Source organism: Drosophila simulans, chromosome X (genome assembly GCF_016746395.2).
Source record: "Drosophila simulans strain w501 chromosome X, Prin_Dsim_3.1, whole genome shotgun sequence".
NCBI lineage: Eukaryota > Metazoa > Arthropoda > Insecta > Diptera > Drosophilidae > Drosophila > Drosophila simulans.
In genome coordinates this window covers 191,129-212,089 of record NC_052525.2, presented here as the reverse complement: position 1 = coordinate 212,089, position 20,961 = coordinate 191,129, and the positions used below count along the sequence as shown (strand labels likewise).

General features: G+C 36.0%; 1 protein-coding gene and 1 long non-coding RNA gene across 6 annotated transcripts in view; both read left to right on the top strand.

The window, feature by feature from the left end:
• The window catches only part of LOC120285297, a 114,505-nt gene that overhangs the window by 86,705 nt on the left and 6,839 nt on the right, over positions 1-20,961 (top strand). The window lies entirely within an intron of this gene.
• On the top strand, positions 8,099-20,685 carry LOC6724766. Of its 4 annotated transcripts, none has more exons than XM_016173193.2 (3): positions 8,099-8,223; positions 9,062-9,368; positions 19,659-20,685. In XM_016173193.2, the coding sequence occupies exons 2-3, from the start codon at positions 9,152-9,154 to the stop codon at positions 20,570-20,572; spliced, it is 1,131 nt and encodes a 376-aa protein (XP_016037519.1). In that variant the 5' UTR covers positions 8,099-8,223; positions 9,062-9,151; the 3' UTR covers positions 20,573-20,685. The 4 variants fall into 4 exon arrangements, with proteins under 4 accessions (XP_016037519.1, XP_016037516.1, XP_016037517.1 ...); XM_016173190.3 differs by having other exon boundaries at positions 8,111-8,269; positions 9,139-9,368; XM_016173191.3 differs by having other exon boundaries at positions 8,111-8,269.

Genomic DNA, 20,961 nt, shown 5'->3' with positions numbered 1-20,961 from the left:
CATTGCTCATTTGCTTACTGAGTATTTATGCAATTCCAGCAGAGAGATCACCAGGTCGATGTGACATAGTTTGGGATACGTATATATGTACATTCATAGCTATATATTCGACACCGCACAGTGCGGCAGAAAAACATTTGACCAAAAAACTGGATGTATTCAACTGACACATTAATTCGTTGTTCAGTGTGATGTAAAGGTTATTGGTGAATTTAAAATATCTGAAAAAATTATCATTTTCGAGAAGGGAAATTAAAGGAATTGCCTCGTCTCATAAATATTCGTTACACAACTAAAAAGTTTTCGAATATGTACATGTTAACTCACTACGTGATGAATTTGCAGATTCTACTGGCTGACTACTCAGCGCAAAGCCAGGTTGTAACTAAGCCAGTGGCACCCATATCTCAATCTCTTTCGCCCTTCCTGTAGCTAAGTAACGGGTATCTAATAGTCTCGGCACTTGACTATAGACTACAGCGTTCAAATACCAAAATTGGCAAAAAGAAGAGGTGAGAGCTTCCCTCTTTGCATCGAGTGCAACGAACCAGGAAGTGATTGTGCCTTATAACCCAATGTATGCATTATTACCATAAGGAATCCTCAACTATCTTTGGTTGTCCTCGGTTTATCCATAATCGTGTTTTTCAGAAGCTTCGTAAGCTTTTTGAATTTCGAGTGATCGTCTTATAGGTAAGTACGTCTGCATGAGTGACTCAAGCTATGCCAAGGCCAGATTAATAAAGTTACCCCGACATGTCCACGACAAGGACATGCATATGTACATACATGCATATAAGAAATGCGACTCAAAACCAACAAGAAAATGAACCAAAAATTAAGAATTAAAACCTGGTCCTGTTTTTTGGGGTAAACAGGATTTTTTTTTTGTCGGGAGCGACTCGAGGTCAAGAGTTATGAATCGAATCTATCTTCAGGAAGGCCAAAGCTTACAGAAATTTAAAAAAAAAAAAAAAAACAGAAAAAGCAATTTGTGGTGAAGAAAGCAAAACTATTTATGATATCTTTTCAAATATTTTCAATTTTATTCTTTTTTGATCAATTTGAAACCAAAATTAAATGTTCCGCCTTAAATCAAAATACCCTCTGCGAGGGTATACAAATTACAAAAAAATTCTAAAAGAAGTCGTAGTCAGCTGGTAAATTTTAGACTTATTGTAATATAAAGATAATCAAAATGTTTAATTTTTGACTAACCATAAACTTAAAGCTCACAATAAAATTTTAAATAGCCAGCATCGGGGGCATTACAATATGCTTCGTAAGCCTATTTTTAGGTAAAAAAAAAAAAATACCAACATCCGGTACCATTTCAAAGGAACACATCAAGAAGATTAAATCACTCCAGGTACGGACTCTTTTATGTAGTGTAAAAGCTCATAAAATTGTAATAAAAACCAGTGCACCAAAGATGGAAAAAAAAGAAAAGAAACAACTGTTATCCAACATTTCAAGTGTTCATGAGAGCGTACGTATACAAGTTTATTTGTATATACATTTGCATATATATGTGTATGTACGTGTGCCATATCTGCATACAGATGTACAAAAACAGGAGTGGCCAACTTGGAATGTTAATGCGGTCTGCAACCGTTGGCGTCGCCGAGATCTCCAATCCCCAATCCACTCAAAAAAAATGTAAAAAGACAACACTGGCACGTAGACCCAGCCATTGCCCGGATCTTTTTCTCCCTCAGTTGTTGTCTCTCTCTGCCGATAAGAGTTACGTGAACTTTAAAGAGAGTAGAGGGCGATAACTGACCGGAAAACTGGACAAAAGCCAAAAATAATTAGGTACTGCTCAAGACACTACACAAAAAACAATCGTAGATCAAATTTCGCTTTGTGAATTTTACTTGAAATAAAATTATTCTTTTATCTAAAAACAGAAGGGTGGTAAAAAAATATTGCTTGAATTTCCTCTATAACATAAAAAACATTTCTTTTATTTAGAGGCTCCGAGATAATTTTTTTAAATATTGGATTTGATTGCTTTGTCTTGCTACGCATATGTACATTCCTGACTGTTTATCGACTTGGCTTTTCTCATTTTTATTTTTTATATTTTGAACCTGGCCGCGCATGTTAAGTCAAGTAAAATTTATAACTGTCAATTATTATGCAAGAGCCGTGTGTGTTATAAGGGGAAAGAGGCGTTTAATATTAGTGGATTGAGGCTACTGCAGGACGAGGAGAGGGAAATGGTGTGGACTCGTCTCGCAGAGTAATCCAAAAATACCGGATTGCCCATAAACTTCTCCCTGTGGAAACCACTTACAAAGTCTGAACACGTAGTATCCCCAAATGCTATAACTCTGAAGTAATCTCCTGTGATCACATAGAACTTTGCGTTACTTCTTTATATTTAGGTTCCTGGTTGATCTTTCATATTAAATTTAATAATTCCACAGATTTTTCCCAACTTACCCAACTATGTGGAAGTGTCCCCAGGAGTTCAATGTACCTCGATTCTTGGCCTGTCAAGAGAGTTATAAGAAACAATTTAATAACCACGACGACGTTGTAGGACCATAGCAATATATTTTATGTAGGCTGCCATTTAATGAATCATTGGACAACATTTTTGCGTCGAACATCAAAATAAGTGTTCAGTTTTGACGACCTTCCAGTAGTTTCTAGTTGAAATATATATAAGTAGGCGTGTGAGATTTCCTCATTCGTGAAGGTTGGATATTGAGTTGAACAGTTATAAAGGTCAACGGCGGCATTATTTATCCACCAAAATTGTTTTCCGAACTATTTATATCACTATAATTGATTATTTTTATATTGCTCCAGAGATTTGCAAATGTATTATATCCTTCATTTAAATATATATCTTTAATCATTTTTCATTTAATCTTCTTTTTAATTAAAACTTAAAAATTGAATGTAATTTTTTCAATCAGCCATACATATCACCCATAAATATACAGCAATAAGCAAAAAAATGCAAAATCGAATATTGTTAATTTAATTATGAATGACTTGTAAAGTATTAATTTTTACTTCACTTTGTTGTATTCATTTTGTGACCCACTTTAATGTGCTTTTGTGTTGCTCTAAAGCTTTAGTTTATTACGAAAATTTAATTTTAAACAGTTTATTTTGAAATTGAGTCACGACGCAACGCGAGTGTTGAGATCAAAGTAGAGACAGAGATCGAACTGAAAACGATGCCCGAAAGTTACATAAATTGGCAATAAATCGATTCAGTAATCGACTCGCAAAGGGAGTGGGCGGCAGACTAGAGAAGTCAACGAGGGGGACCGAAGTTTGAATCTCAAGAAACTTAAACCCGAGATTAAAAAAATTAAATAAAATAATAAAATTAATAAAACATAAACAAATAAACCTGAAAAAAACAAGACGAACCACCGTTTGGCATTTGCATACAAATGTGTCTACAACAGACAGCCAGGGACGAAATACTATGTCAAGTATTTTCAGGTAACATTTTCATAAAAAGAAAGGATATACATTAAAATAGTGTCAATTTGAGAGTTTTTTGCACGATTTATTTAGTTTTTAAGACCATATTATTGTATTCAATTTTTTTTTTCATTCAAAAAAATTTTAATTAAAAATCTTGAATTTCTTGAATTATTAAAATGTCTATGGTAAACGTAATAATTTAGCTACTCTCTTTTAATTTTTGTTTTAAGGTAATTAAATAAAAATAAAAATTAGTTTAAAAATAAAGATTTTAAAAAATGTCTTGCAGCTATTCGTACGACCTTGGCTGTTTTTGTTTGGTGCGACCAGATGAACATGTAACAAACTTAGGCTGTAAGTGACAGGCAGACCCAACTGAAAGGTGAACAACATTTTTTTGTTCCCCTTTCTGTCTATTTTTTTCTCTCTTTTTTGTATTTTGTTTACCTTTCTCGATATGTATTTCGATGACATTTACCACGTTGACATTATTGCTGTGAGTGAACCACCTCACAATTTTATTTAATATTTTGCTAATTTGCGTGGCAATCAACTTGGTCTATTTTTTATTGCCAAACTTAATCACCGGCAAGAGCGCAAAAGCGTTCAAGGTTAAACTTAAAGCCCAAAGACGACTTAAAATGCTAACTAACTAGTTGAACTCGATTTAATTCGTGCTTCATATAAAATCCGGTATTGTGACTGTAATTTCTAAGGGAGTTTCAAGAATGTCCTATGAGTAACCTTTGATGTGGATTGGCGATCGTGATCGAGTTTGTGTTCGTGATCCACTTGTCTAAACCAGCACATGCCTTGAAATCTTTGAATTACCAGATTGTGACTCACCTTTTGAGGTATTCTATCTGAATTTAAAGTCACTTTTTGTGTATTGCAAACACGAATTAGTACTTTTCATAAAACATAAGGCGTGGAAAGTGCATCGCAAAGACACAGTTATGGGGTCACATTCATTTTGATTAAATTCCATTTTCTTTGCGTTTTGGCATAAGCATTATTACCCAGTATCCTCATTAGCTAAAAAAATTTGATATTTAATAGAATAATAAAATATACAAATAAAATTCACCAATAAATGTTGGTAGCAAACTGTTGGATTTCCAAATAGTCGTTTATGGTCTTGCGATGCTTTCATTTTCCCGAAGAAATCAGGTAAATACCATAGACCGGGCCCGAAAGTCAAGACAACTCTCATCCTCAATTAGCCTACCTGACTAATGTGTGTCTTTCTCCAAATTGCCACTTGTCCCTTCTTCATCAAAAACTTGTAAGCCAAACAGGGGAAAAGTCGGGGTCCTCGCCTATCAGATCCCCGATACTCAACTTATATTGGGATGAGAACATATAATAAAATACATTTAAATAACGAAATCATGTTGATACCCGTTACTCGTAGAAAAAATAGTATTCTAGATTCTTTGAAAAGTATGTAACAGGCAGAAGGAATCGTTTCCCACCATATGGAGTATATTCTCGATTAAGATCAATAGAACCGAGTCGATTTGGCCATGTCCGTCTGCCCGTTTATCTGTCTGTCAGTATAAACGTCGAGATCTCAGGAACTATAGCAGCTATAGAGTTGAAATTAACCATACAGTTTCCAGAGACAATGACGCAGCGAAAGTGGCCGCGCCCACTTTAACGCCCACAAACAGCCCCAAACTGTCACGTCTACACTTTTGAAAAATATGATCTTTATTCATTTTTTTTTGATCTGCCAAAAAAAGAAAAATTCATCCGTATCCCAAAAAAATTATGAAATTTCGTGTTCGCATTTCCACTAGCTGTGTAACGGGTCTTTTTGTTTTTAATTGTTTGCGTGACAACGTCTTGCGTGTTGTGGGGGCGACAAGGGCGTGTCGCTTATCAGTGTAATTTTGGTTACAGTTATATTAATTGTAAAAGTAAAAATGCTATTCTTATTAAATTGTTACCAGGGAGTAACTATTGCGTTCCTGGCCACTGCTCACTCCAAACTTTCATATTTTTTTTTGTAAACTTAAAATAAATAAGATATATATATATATATAAATAAGATATAATAATATAAATAAGATATAATAATATAAATAAGATATAATAATAATAAGGTTGGAGTTTAGTAGAAAGTTGAGTTGGAATAAAAATGAAAATTAAGTTTAAATTTACAATGTATTTAGGTTCTTACATTCGAAACTGTATAACGTGGAAATCAAAACACGATAATGGCATCGTTGGTTCGTGTCTCCACTAAGAGTTTTGTAAACTTAAAATAATAAAGAGAAATCAGCAAATAAAATAAAAAAATTACAATTTTATTACCCACATTTGTTATACAAAACTATTAACATTTTTTCAAGTCAATTAATCGTTTAAAATCTTGACTTATGAAAACGCATAAACTCTACAATAACTTTTTAAGAGTTATGTAAAGACTCCCAAGTTTAGTTGGAATAAAAATAGCATAGACAATTAGGTTTAAGTTTACAATGTATTTTGGTTTTTACATTTGGAGCGTCGTTGCTTCGTGTCTTCACTATTAGTTAGTTTAAGCTTCAATTATTAAAAAGGATGGCGCCACAGTATCTTTTTCTTATTAAAGCCCATGTTAAGTGTTGACAAACGAAAAAATACAAAAAACATAAATTGGCGCTTGTTTGGATAAGTGATTTATTGTTATTTTCTTTATTTACTATTACTTATACCTGCTCCCGGATGAGTAAAAGGGATTGTAAGAATAGTCTAAAGTATCTTACAGACAACAGAAGCCCACAAATCAGTTAATTCGAATCAAAAAATTGTAATAATATCTTCAATGCGGAACTGCTAGTTATCATAAATATGTGCAGGCAGACAAATGCAAATATACAAAACTAAGGGTTATGATGAAGATTTTCTATAACAACCGTTTGTCTCGAGATGCACGGATTCATGTCAACCCCTGTTCATGTCCTACAGGAAGAGAATTGTAACTGGATTTTGAAACTTGTCTGTAAAATATCAGCTTATAAAAATGTGCATCAAAAGAGAAAACTATCTTTTTAATGACAGACCAAAAATTGCAAAAAAAAAAAATAAGAGTCATCTGGTGATAAAGGGGAAACGTATTTGCTGCGACTCAAGCAGGAAGTCGGTGGTGCAGACCAACTCCGTCTGAAAATCCAGACACAAACTGAGACATCGACATCGGCGACAACTGCAAAGAGTGCGTAATTGCTTTTAAGCCTGAATTGTGAGGTACGCCCTGGTTGTCCCCTCCTAAAAACGTCTTACTATTAACGCTAAAAGGTAAGCCTCGCAGCTGCAAGGCTACGGAGCCTTAGCGGAAGAGAAATCTCCTTCTCCTTGGGAAGTATGTAAAAATATTAAGCAAATAAAACCCATTCCCATACCCTTAAGTATAAGTAAATAAATAAATAAAACTATGAGATTAGCAACAGAGAACAAGTTTGAGTGAGGATTAGATTTCTCGACTGTAATATTGAGCTAAATAAAATGCCGAAAAGTAAAACGCCACCTAACTGGTATCGTAATAAATATTTATATTATCCGTCACTCGTAGAGTAAAAACGTCTTATAGTTTCCTTGCAAAGAATTTGAGTCGTAAAGAAAGCGAAAATGTGTGCCTTTTATTAGATATACATAGGCGTGCGTGGGTATAAATGTATTGAGTTAAGTTTTCAGGAAGTCACCTTATCTAAAGAAGTGGTGGCCACATTAACATGTAGGACTTAGCTTTGTAAGGAACCACTTATTTAAAGCCATTTATATATTTCATAAGTCACACACCAAAACCTAGCAGTCAAAGTTATCCAAGTTTACTGGCAATAGTCAAATTATGTCGAATATGGAGCTTGTAATCAGCGTTAATACTTTACGCCAAGAAACAACAATTTTTCGACCTTATCGCATAAGATAATGGTAATTAATACCAATTTGGACAATGCATTCAATGGCACATCTGACTACTTCGATTAATTAACCAACTAAGCTATGATTGACCAGTATCTTATGCAATAGTTTTTGCAGCCCTTCCAGCGTGCCCTTTGATGTTTTTGTTTTTATTGTGTGTTTGTTTTACAAAAATTTAATGGTTAATAATATACAGGACCAGTATGATTTAAGGCCCAGGAGGAGCGTAGTCACCTCACGTGCTATTGTTCGTTCAGTCATTGAGGAGCGGTAGCCGCAAACGGCAGGCAAAACAGTTGTACTATAGTTACTGGTTTGTGGGGCACGCAGCTTGACAAATAAAAATAAGAAGCAACCCAAACGTTGAGCTCGTCGACTATCAGATACCCGGTACTCAGATATAAATTTAAAAGTAAATATTTGTTTAGTTACACATATATGGCGGCTGGTAATATTCTGCATACATGTATGTATCTACTAACAATGGCGGCACTGTTATTTTTTTAAACCGCAAGTCTTAAAATAAATATTCAAATAATTAAAAAAAAACATGTTAAACTTTATGCATTCGAAAAAGCTTTCTTCTACCTGATTTACAATTTTTAACATACCTAGTATACCCCATTGCTCAGCTGATCGAAAGCTATCTCGTTGTTCATGAAAACCTATGCTCTCGCTCCCAGTGCTGCTCGCTCTCTCTGACTACCACTCTTTGTTTTTAAGCCGCCTGTAGTACGACAGCTTAAAAGTTTACGACTGCGCAAGCGCCGCTCAGACCGTTGATGGCGCTCGCTGGAACCGCTTGGCACACGTCGCGTTACTTGGCCGCCAGCGCGATTTAAACCGCCAGTTGACAAAGTGCGTTTTGTACCCCACTTGCGAACCCCGTAACCCCCGAAAGAATGTGTGTGTCTACTTTTAATAGGTGTTCAGCTATTTACCATAATACCAAAAAAAGTACAAAATATGAATAGCTACACAAACCCATCGCACCTATTTTCATTTGTGTGTAGTAGTTTTTTTTTTATATTTTTTTGTTCAAGTGCCTAATGTTTTTATGGCGCCCCATTTCCGCATTTATAATTACTGCTCAAAATTAAAATAATTACTACTCAAAACTGTAACGAAATGCAAATAAGTTACAAATAATCGAATGAAATAATTTCGGTATTTGACTGTTCCGCGCTAATAGTTTCCTGCACAACTACATTGCAGTTGCGTTTACAATAACAATAACGAAAACAACACCTCTTGGCCAAACTGGTCGAAGAAATAGTTGCATTATAGTTTAGCGTTGCATGTGGTAGAAAAAGCAGAAACAGCTATCCTGCACTTAGATTATACTTGTTGCAGTTGCTGCTACCTTACAAAATAATTTTTTTTAGTCAAAGCTACAAATAAGCAGGAACGGCAATAAAATATTAATAATGTTTTGGGGTAAATCGAATAAATTGGCAATCGAAGTTGTTATTGGTTTTTATAGTTCCATTTAGAAGGTAAAGTATTAAGTGAAATTGAAGAAAACAGTCTTCCTTTGTGTGGGGCCGTGAATTTGTGTTATTTTTTTCCGTGAAGCAGAGTTGCTTTTGAACTGAAGAGAAAAAACCAATCTTAAGCCTGATCTCAGTTTCCACTTCAAAGTCCGAAAGTGAAATTTCACTTTGCAGTTTTCATTGCTCGTGTTGTTGCTTTGCAGCTTCGGCGACGAATTTACTGATAGAAAGGTATTTCCCAATAACATACATACTTGCTTTTATAAAACGCATTAAAAAGACAAAATACAAATATGGCATTGTCGAAGAAAATCTGTCGGAGCAGCAGACAAAAAAATATATTAACGTTTCTGGAAAAAACATCAAAAAAATCAGCAGATACACCAAACCAAATCAGCGGAGCACTTGCATCCAGTAACTCAGTTATCTACGGCTGTCTGATAGTACTCTTCATTGCATCTGTAACCACGGCCAAAGCACCGGATCAGGAAGCTATCCATCACAAAAATGGTATGTTTTTAAATCTGTTTGTATCTGTGACTTAATTAGTTGCTGTGAAAGTGAAACTGTTAACTGCCACGAGAATTATGAGACTTGAAGTCATCAACCAGCGGCCATTGGCCATAGCCTCTCGACTTGTGATAAGTTGAGCAGCTACCGCTGCTGAAGTCTTTGATTTGTGGCAGCAGCGCTTTCACTTAGTCAGCCTTTGTTGTTTTTCGTTAAAGTAGACACATAACATTGGGACAGCACTAAAACTATATATGCGTAACCCTCGCCTCACATATAATCTTAAAAAATAGAAATAAATAAATTTCCAGTAACCGCAACCACAGAATCGACTAAATTTTAATTCAAGGTAATAATCACAAGTGCCCCATTTCGCTAAAAATTATTACAAAATGTGTCAATCAGTTTTGGGTTAAATAATGTGTAAAAATCTCAGTTGGAGTTGCTAATTTTTAGGTTGCAGTTGAGCAAGCCATATAACAAAAAGGCGAAAAGGAAGTCAACCAAATAGTCAGCAGAAACGATGTAATAAAAAATACATCAAAAATAGGTTATCAGGGGGATTGAAGATGGGAAAATGTGGCCATCGAAAAACAATGCCAGGTATGTTTTCCCAGACATCTCGCGTAGCTCTTGCCACATCTTCTCCAAATACTGAAAGAGTTATAGTAAAGATTGAAAGAAGGGTAAAGGAGAAAAGAAAGGGGAAAAGAGTACCGCAGGCCTGATTTTCCCTTTTTCTGTTTGCTGGCGTAATTTTCTTCTATTATATCTGACATTTTGCGAGCGACTCTTTCCGTCTGCTCTCTTATGTCTCGTACGAATTTCCAATAATTATGTACCACTTTTCTCCACTCAAAACCAAAAATATTTCCCCTGGGAAATGTCTTAATGGGTTTAATTTGTGTTTTTGCCAAACTGCCATAAAAAAATGTCCCCATTTATATTTTTCTCACAGACCTGATCCTGATTTTAATACAACAATCCTAAACTATGTCTTTTATAGTCCTAAAAGCGTTGAACAATCTTCTGAAACTACGTGTGAGGCTCAATACTTATTTCAATGGGGCAAATTTAAAAACCACAGATTACATCACAACCGCAACTACCTTGTGACAATTTCCCAAGCCATGGGTATAAGGCTTGTGAAAAAACAAAAAAATATGTAAGAGCGGACAGATCTGAACAATCGGCGCACTGATGATGACGCCCCCAATTTGGGCCACAGGTCTCAACCCTCAAGTATATAATGATCACATTGAATCTGAGAAAATGATGCGTTAAAGTGCAACTGAAGCAAACAATAATTTCCATTCATTTGAACAATGAATTAAATTTACGAGAGCCGCTCTTATGATAAAAATATTAAGTACGCGAATAATAAGTAAAAAAAAATTATTTTATTTTGTTTGTAATTGTAATTCATAACCGAGTCGCTCTGGACATGCAAGTCTGTCTGTCTGGATGAACATTGAGATCTCGGGAACAACAACAGCTAAGAAAGCTGAGACAGCATCCTAATAACGTATACGCTGTGCAAGTTTGTTTCAGAACGTGGCCACGCCCCCTTCGACTTTAAAATCGATTTATTACTCGATTTGTGAGTTTTATTTTATTTATTATTTTTGATGTTGATGTTATTGTCCTTGTTATGTCCGCGAATTGTGTTTTATTTAAATGGTTGGTTTTAACTTTTACATTCGGCGACCTGATTGAATGACTTAAAAGTACACTAAGTTTTGGAGCACTGTGATTGAGATTTGTGTTTATTGGGAAATGAGAGCAATCGCAACCAACACAATAGTCCGGGCTAAAATGAAAACGAAAGGCGGGTACATATGCCACATCACTCATTTGTGGAAACTTATGACATCGTCAAACGGTTGTAACAACTGAGTAGAACCATTTTAACCGATCGTAGATCGTCGAATTATCCCAATTTACATAATCCAAATTTAAAGAAGCAAACTCAGGTTAATATTTTTGATCTACAATAAACGAAAATGGCGCAAAATTATTTAAAATATAACAATAAACCACAAAAAACGCGTCACATTTGACCACATTCCCTTTTTTTTAAATCGATTTGGCATCAAAATAAAATGAAATGAAAATTTGCGGCACTCTGTGCATAGGGTATTGGAAAATACTATATATACAATATAATTTTCAAGTTTGCCTTGGTTATAAGATACTCAAGTAATATGGGGAGTCAGACGGCTATGTATAGATTGACTTGACAAGTAATCATCGTCGAGGATGTGTATTATTTATTAAGTAACGTCTGTAAAAATACTATTTTTAAAGCATAGAGATAAAATTGTATTCCGCTCTGATTTCTTGTCTTATGCTACCCAATATTTCTGATGTGAAGGTAATTTATAGGGACTCAATCTATTGTGGATATTATTTGTAAATTGCAAAACATTGTTTTCCAGCTACTAACGCATGAAGTACACATCAACACCATCAAGAGTATCTCCTTTTCGTTTCATACACTTTTCATTTAAAAAAAATTCTCTGGGCTGATAAATTACGTGCTGCGGCTTTCGCTGTCCTAACATTTCAAATGCGATTTTCGAGCTACAAGCGGTAAACTTGAGCTGTTTTTTCGTGCCTTTGTGTGTCGAAGGTATTTGGCGCAATTCGTTGAAAAAAATAGTGTGGCAATCGACTTATTCAAACTTAATGATGTCTTCTTTGCTTTCGCAGGGAAAATAACACAAAATAAACGAATATAACGTAATTGCTCGGTTCGTTGGCCCATAGGATAATATTTTGAACGTCGTTTTGAGCATTTTGGCCATTTTCGACACGCACTGCTGGCTATTGCAATCAATCAAATCACAGCAAAGTTCCATTTCCCGAAAGCCAAAACACAAAAAATCGTAAAGACAACAAACATAATATACGCAGCTTTTGGAAAGGTGAATGCAAATTGCGTTATGAACATAATGACCGGTTTGTGGGTAGTGTTGAAATAATCGCCTCCCCCCACTCATAACAAAACAGACAGAAAATCAATCAGAAAATCAAATCAGTTTTGCAGTTAAATATGTATTTGGAGTCTGAGGATGAGCCAAGCTTTTTAAGTGAACAGAAATCATTGTGGTTTAGTTTGCAGTTCAGCAGTTAGCCATGCAACTGAATAATTTTTTGGATTTCAGATAGGAATGCCGAATTGTAGGTAGGGGTTTCACTGCAACCCTGAATGTGGCTTCAAAGCTTTACTCTGATTATCAATGCAACATTATATGGAGTTATCGGTTATAGATAAAGAAAATATTTTAGCAAGTTACTTGTTTTGTTAACGTTTAAGATTTAAGAATACTAAATGGCATATGTAAAGTATGTACCATAATATAACATGCAGATCCTGGTATTGCCCACGAAGCTAAGATTTATTTTAAACCTATTCTACGCTTACATTATTGAATTGTTGTAACTTATTTTTTTTTGCCATTGGACATCGATGTGGCGTGGTCAATTAATATGTATAGTACAAATGTGAAGTGTGAAATATATCTAAAGACAGAAATTAATTAATTATATGTTCTCTTCCATTGTCATCCTTTTGGGGCCATTTTAATGTCCCTCAACCTTCACCTTGTTGGCCCGAGTAACAAAACCGAAATGAATGGTGCGAAATCGCTTGTTGCTCATGTGAAAAACTGTCCGTTGTCTACTTGTTCGGTGTACGTGTCATGGTCTATAGTTCCTGCCAGTTTTGATCTGAAAACGTGTTTGCCGTACGGCAACGTTTGCTGACTCAGCGAGTGAGCTTCCAATGTTCAATGCCCAAATGCTCACATCAAGCATGCGCCAAGTATGCAATTGCAACCTAATTAACCATTCAGCCACACAAAGCTCAAAATGAAATATATATACTTGTGCGTAAAACACCATTAAAATTCATGCCACTTCGTTTGATTCGTCTTCATTTTAATTCACTTGACGTTCTGACCATAAAACAAATGCGAAAAAATTGGACTTTTCCCAAAAAATATTTTAGTAGGACTTAAGGATTTACTTAGCATAGGTATTCAATTATGGATTTCGCCCAGACAGTCTGATACTTTTGAATTTATTGTAATATGTGCTGGATTCGGCTTTGATTGCACTTTAGAGAGTATAAACTTCTGTCAAATTTACCAACACAGCTTAGATTGCCGAAGCTAGCTTCCTTTCTTGTTTTTACTTGGTTTTGGATAACACTATAATTTGAAGCTAGCTTAACTTTCTCGCTTTTATGGTTCTGCCCATTCATACGTACCGCCAGAGATGGCCACATGGACTCGGCATGTGGTCCTGATTACGAATACACACTCCCATCACGTGACATTGTGCTACAAGGCTTATTTTAGTCAGTAAAGTGAATATAATACAAACGCTTTTGACCACTTAAGTGCCTGGTACATGTAATCGTAGGGATATCGATACCATTACCAAGTATATTCACTTTCCAAAGAACCGCACCCACTAGATTTCTCAGACGTAATAAAAGAAAAAGGCGACGCTTGACTGGCAGCAAGCAGACAAAGGTGTAGCTCAAAACATTGCATAAGCGTAGAGAATCGCATGAATGCGCTTCTTAGCTTTTGCAGTACAAGAATACATATGTCTACGACCAAATTAATACAATGCCTGGGCACCCATGAAATTCAATGCCCCAAGAATCGGCCACCCACTGCACACGGATCAGTGAGGCATGCATTGTCAGTCAGTCAGGTAGCCAGTCGGCTAGTCAATCATTGAATACAAAACAACATTATGGAAAATGGGAGAGACCACAGATACAAAACGCAACTAACTAGCTGCCTGTCCTTGGCCAGTTAGCATTATATATAATTATATATACTCATTCTTCATCATGTGATCATGGTTTTCATAGGGAAAACGTTAGCGGGTGTGCGACAAAAAAATTTCAATAAAACCTGGCAATGTTCTACCCACAGTGATTTATTGCAGAGAACCCACTAGTACGCAGAACGAAAAATTAATGAAATATAATCAAGAATATTATTCTAAAAGTCTTGTTAGAATATTCAAAAAAAGTTACGTCACACCACAATTTTCCTGTGTTAAGGTGACAATATTTATTGTATATGTTAATTCTTGAATTCTGTGCATCTTAGACACAATGCAATGCATTTTTGACTAAAAAGCCCCCGTTCGACGTTTTCGCTATCGTAGCCCTGTAAACCCATCATGTGCCTTAATAAACTATTTACCCAACTAACCTTCTGTATTTAATTACTCTGCGAACAACGACGGAGCACCACTCCGTCATTGGCCCTCAAGCCCATGATCCCTCCAAACTAACCAAATTCAAATTTGATACCAACTGCACGACAAGCTTATTGAATTTTTTAATAAGTAGTGCTGAGACTATACAAAAAAACGCCATAGATAAGCTCGATCAATATATTTTGCACTCTACCCTTAAGGGTTAAGGCGTTTAGCGCTGACACCTCATCAATTAGCCTTTCGGCTTTAAACAAATTTAATTGCCTTTTAGATATGAACATTTTGATGGCAATTGTGTTGTCCGTGAAAAGGCTCAACAAATCATACTTATTTCAGATACTGACTAAAAATTCAATGGCCAAGTGGTTGACATTTAACTATAAAAACGTGTATGAGCTGAGCTGCCATTGTTATTCTTCGCTTGGGTTTGACATTGGTGCTCATCATGTAGACAAACATCTTTGCTCCGCTAATCATGCCATTTTTACAGCAACCTAAGGTCAGACATTAGGTAATTGTTGTTTATTGGAAAATGTCATGTTCAATTAGTCGATCGATCGGTTGACCAATATGAGGCAAAGAGTTGGAAATCTTTGACTTAAAATGTCTGTTAGCCAATTTAGCAACGAACGAAATAGAACAGGTTCCAGGGCCACTTCCCAATCCCATGTAAGATTGCCAGCCTGGGGTGTAAACCCCCCTTCCACTCATTACAATACTTTATGCTTTGTAAGCCATTAAGACAATAGCCCTGAGTGAGCCGGAAATATGGCCCCCGGGTGGGGAAAATACGGGCTGGCTCCAATTACGAGCTAAACTCGGCTTAGCGTAAAACTGCAGCTTAATGAATCACTTCAATGACAATGCCGGGGCCAAAATAAAACATAATGATAACACACCATTAGTCGAGCGGTTAATGAGAATGCGGGGACCGAAAGTCTTTGAGAAGAAAAAGATTATTTCAAGAATGGTTTCTAAAACAAAGGCTTAATTTAGGTTTACCATGCCATTAACAATTATAATCAAAATATAAAATATCACATGAAATTTATGTAAACATCTCTACGGAATGATGACCCTGAAAATTGTAATGAAAAGAATTATAATAAATTTGCACAAACGCGTATTGTAAAATTATGACAATCTTTATTGCAGGCGAAAGACATATTGCATCAAATTTTAATTTTATTTTTGTAACAAGAAGGAGATGGTAGAAGCGTTAGCCGGGGACATTTGAACACGGGGAAATTACCCTCAATGGATAATATTAATAAGCGCAGTAAACCCTTCCACCTACTGCAATGTGCTGATGTGTGGAAGATTTGGTTGGGGCTTGGACTCGAAATGCACCTACTTATTTACAGACAAAAATTTGTATGACACAATTATTGTTTTGACGTCAATACAATTTTTATAGTAATACAACTAGAGCAATAATATACAGTTATTTTATGATTATAAAATTTAATTATTTCAACATGACATTGTTAAAAAAATATTCATTGCCAGAGCAGTATTCTCTCTTTTTTCAGTAAATTTGTTTATCAAAAAAAATTCACGCAACTGAATGAACATTGGATTTTTGCATGTGTGCATAAAGTTGGTATTTAAGCAAAGCCTAAAGCTAATGGCGATCATATTGGCGTGCCCGGCACATATCTGTAACTCGAAGTCTCAAAAGACTTCAGCCGAATAAAAGTGAACTGAAACTTAAACCGAAACCGAGTTCAAAACAAAATTGACTTGGCTCATGGCTGAAATACGGCTAATTGCCGAACGACGTGTGGTGTGTAGAAATTAGCCCCAATGCTAAAGTTGGAGCGCTTTTCAAATTCAAATTGGCGCAAACTCATTTATCAGTCGGAGCAATTACGGCTCTTCTTAGCCATTGTAGTCTCGATTTCAAAAGCTGAAATGGAAACGAAACAGAAGACAGTGAAACATAGCATTCTTAATATTTTTCGACGTCTTGAGTTCTATGTCAATTGCTTAATGCGGGTTGATAAAAAAATTGCCAACTGCATGTGAAACGATAGATTTTGTGTGCTCGGCATAAATAAACCACTCCCACACAATTGCCACCCCTTCGAAGTTTGTCTTTGAGGCACGTTCGCGCTTAAGTCTTTTGTTTCGTTTTCGGATTTTTTTTCAGCCTGACATTTGGCGCTGCAGAATTCTTCTGCCTTTATTGGTCAAGTTAAATGTCAACCGCTTGCTTTGAACTTTAAAGTTCAAGTGTACAACAGGCATGCCCAACAAATTTTATTGATATTTTTTCCAACAATTTTTTCCTTTTCATTTATTATCGACTTAATGGTGCGGAAGCTACGCACTTATATATTTTGGCTGGGATCGCAGAAAGTATATTTGTGTTTCTAACTGTAAAAGTATGTATGTATACATGTATATACTTAACCACTAGTGGTCTTTCATCTGTCTGTCCGTATGAACCCCATTGTCTCTGCCAGCTTTCCAAAAACATGACTTAGAAATTGTTTATTCTTACATTGTAAAACGGAGCAACTGCGCCTCCCCTTTCATCCAGCCAGTCATGCGAACATTTGTTGATAATATTTAAGCAGGCTTTTACCATATGCCTTAAAACGTTATTTGATCGCAATTATTGTTACGATCTTATATGGCCTTACAAACATAGTGGAAATTACGTACACAGCTGAACATTAAAACAAAAATTACATTTTTAATAGTTTTTAATTAGTTTAATAAATGTAATGTAAAATAATATTTAATAAACCTGTAACAATGCGGTTCAAAGCCCAAGAAAATCGAAATTAATTATTATTATTCAAATGAGCGTTGAAAATAAATAGGTGGCATAAGCTGACTGAGTGGTTAGTCTTGACAAGCGATTCACGCTGACTCGTCCAAGTAGTTTTTTTTAACACGTACAATTTTTCCCTCCTCAAATATCTCATACACCCAATCGCAATATGTATCCCAATAGCAACTGACATTGACCGCCTGTATAGCCGGCCGGCTTCGCTTAAAAACTTGGTAAACCTCGACTTAGAGCTGAGTCATTATCATTATAGCATAACAAAACATCATGCCGAAGCTGGCCAGGTTCTTTTTGGCCCAGTCAAGTGCAATCGAATTGCAAATGAAGACAACTTTAGTGGCTGACATGCAGCCTCGAGCTTATCTCGCCTCAATGCGGAAAAACTTGACAAAAAGGTGGTGAGCTTAAAAAAGTAATAATACGGCAAATAGAAATAAAGACACAGGCAAAAGTCTCATTAAAATGCAACATAAAAAGCAGCTAATTGCAAACATTTAGTTTAGTATGCAAGCTGCTGTAACGACCTCGTAAATAATCGACGTTACAGCTGTCATTGTGAAAATCCTGCACCCTGATCTAGCAAGTTGCTGTTGAAATACCAAAGGTCGTGAAACACCTATATAACTGACTGTTGGGATATTGCATGAGGACTTGAATTGTTGAATGTTTATAAAACATTTAGTTTTGAAAGTAGAATAAAGAAGAAAGGTCAATTTGATAGCTTTGAGTGATTGAAGACTTTAAGACTTGATCACCACCAAGCTCCTAAAACCCATGAAATATAATCAACTCCAAAAGTCAGTTTCATCTAACCTGTTGTGAAAGTGTCGACACTTGCCTCTTTGCACCTTTGATTTGGAAAGTCATGAGGTGCCGAGTAAAAGCTAAAGCAGTGGACACAATCACAAGCCACATCCATCATATCTTTGTTAACACACTTGTGGTGCTATTTGTACCAACAATGTGCCGGAAAACCTTACACTGCCGCTGATGAGTTGCCGCAGGAGATTGCGATTTGTGGAACCCAGGGGATAGATGATGCCAGCAAGCCGATTGTCGGAATAGGGCGGAGTACTTGAAAAATAGGAACGAATGGGGGTACGTGGGAAAATTTTGCGAGATACGGAGCGTAATAATAAAAATAAATACGAGTTCCTCGACTATCTAATATCAGCTACTTCACTAAATAGTGTTGAATAGTTTGAAGCCGTTTACGATGCGTTTCTTAGCAAAACAGAATTTTATATGTTAATATTCATAACATAACATTATCATACATGATAAATACATAATGGGTCTTGACTTTCTGTGAAGCACATAAACCAGTGTTGTACAAATTTGCTTAACCCTGTTTTCCGGATAGCCCGCCATTTTCTTTTTTTTCTGTCGCCTTGGTCGAAGAGTGTTTTCATGTCATCGTCTTTTTACAATTTTTACTGTACGTACTGTGATCACTATATAGCTATATTTTGATCATTATTTATTATGGTGGACGCATTAAGGCGGTCATTTTATGCTCAATTAGACACGCATCCTACCGCTTCGTTGGTTAGTGCAGCATAGACATACACGTAACTATGTGTTAATTATACGGCCAACGCCCACGACGCCATCAAATACAGTCGTACATATAATCAGGGACAACCTAGAGAGTGAAAACTAAAAAAAAATTAAGAAGAGCCGTGGAAAAAAACACGAACGACGACGACCACAATGCGCAATTTTGTTGTAAGTGAGTAAATAGACTTGCTCATGTCATGATGATATGAGTATACACATACATATAAAATGAACATACGCGCGGGACTCTTGTTTTAAGCACGACACGCTCAATTTAATGCTTATGCCCTATTGTACTAAACCATCTACATGGACATCTCCATAAACATCTATACCGACATCATTATCGCCATCAGGGTCATTATGTCTTCAAATTTTATTTTAACAATATAATATGGTTTAAACCAGCCAAACTTGTACATACGATCATACGGCCGAAAGTTTTAAAAAATATTTCAAATTAAAATTAAAACATGTTAAAACGAATATAACAGTCCCGACAGCCTTGCCTTAAAGACCGAAATTAAAACTTGGAATTATGTAGGCTAACAAAATCCTTAACGACAGGCGAATGCAAAGTAACGATTCTTACAGTCTATTTTAAGGATCCGGGTCTCTTTAACCCTTTAAGTAGATTACTTCGACTAATTTTTGCATTATCCTCTTCATTTAAAATTTTTCAGACGAATTTCCGGAAGAGGAAGGCGACATGCTGATGGAGCCAAATGATTTTTCGCCAATCACTGTACTAAAGTCACATGAACAACACTTTCATATGCCGCCCACAACGCATCTTCAGCCACAAATTCAAGCTAGAATTCATCCTAGAGTTCAACCCAGAAAATTTCAATCCGCAGCCCAACAAAATGCTGATGGGGAGGAGCCATTCCGGCCCATTGCTAATCCAAATACGAAGATTGTTGGCGATTCTCATACGCAGGCTGCCCAAAATTTCTACCCACCTTTCTACCATGAGGCTCCTCCACTGGGCCACTCCAGACCCTATTTTGGACACGGCCCGCCTGTATCGGAGACAACTCCTTTATCCTTACCCCTTCCACTCTTGTCAACTCAACAACAACAGCCAGCAACTCAGCAGCGGACTTTCGATGCCAGTATACTTGGAAGTGGGGATTTTGGTGTCCTTAGAGGTGGAACTTTCTATCCGGAGGAGGAAATGCCCTATCACCCCGAAGATAACAGTGATTACATCTATGGAGACGCTAACAATGGACACGGTCGACCATCCGAGGGATTTGTACAAAAGTACACATATCCAGAGGAGCAGTTTGCCAATTTTCGCGATTTTGCCGATATCAACACGCCCGCTGATACGGCATTTTCGCAATTTGTGGTGGTCTATGCGGCCAAAAATGCCACTGCACCACACTCTCATCCGCATCCCAAAAACATATTTGAACAGTTAGAGCAGCTGGACAGGGAAAAAGAGCCGAAAAAGACCGAATTTGATAATAAAACTTCTTCGAAAATAAAGTCGAAATTGTCTAATACAAAGTTGCAGAAGAAATACCGAAAAAAACCTGCTCCCAAAGTCCAGGATCCTCAAGAAATAGAGCCTTTATTAGCTCTAAGTTAAGCGTCAAAAAGAATAAGCCTAAAAAGCACGCACCCAAACTTTTTAATACCGTTGTTAGTTTTATTTATTATATTTCGAGATGAATGCAAACCACAACAAAGTGTAATAGCCACCCCAATTTCCATGTCAACAAATGCAAGCACTTTACCATAGTATATACATATACTTTTTATGTTTTTTTTTGTCTGTCTGCTTTTAATCTCGCAATGTTTGTTAAATTTTTAAATTAGCCCGTAGTCTACTACATATATATTATATATTTATATATATACATTTATATATAATATATATTTTATACGCAACTATAATGTAATTCTTTTCGTCTAATTAAGCATAAATTTATTATGTGTTTGTACATAAAACCAGTTATGATAATTGTAATTTTAAAC

What these genes read in the sequence shown, in the direction of transcription:
- LOC6724766 (XM_016173193.2), top strand. Translation starts at nt 9,152, where the DNA reads ATGGCATTGTCGAAGAAAATCTGTCGGAGCAGCAGACAAAAAAATATA. An exon ending in AGCTATCCATCACAAAAATG is followed by an intron (nt 9,369 to 19,658) that starts GTATGTTTTTAA and finishes AAAATTTTTCAG; the next exon opens with ACGAATTTCCGGAAGAGGAA.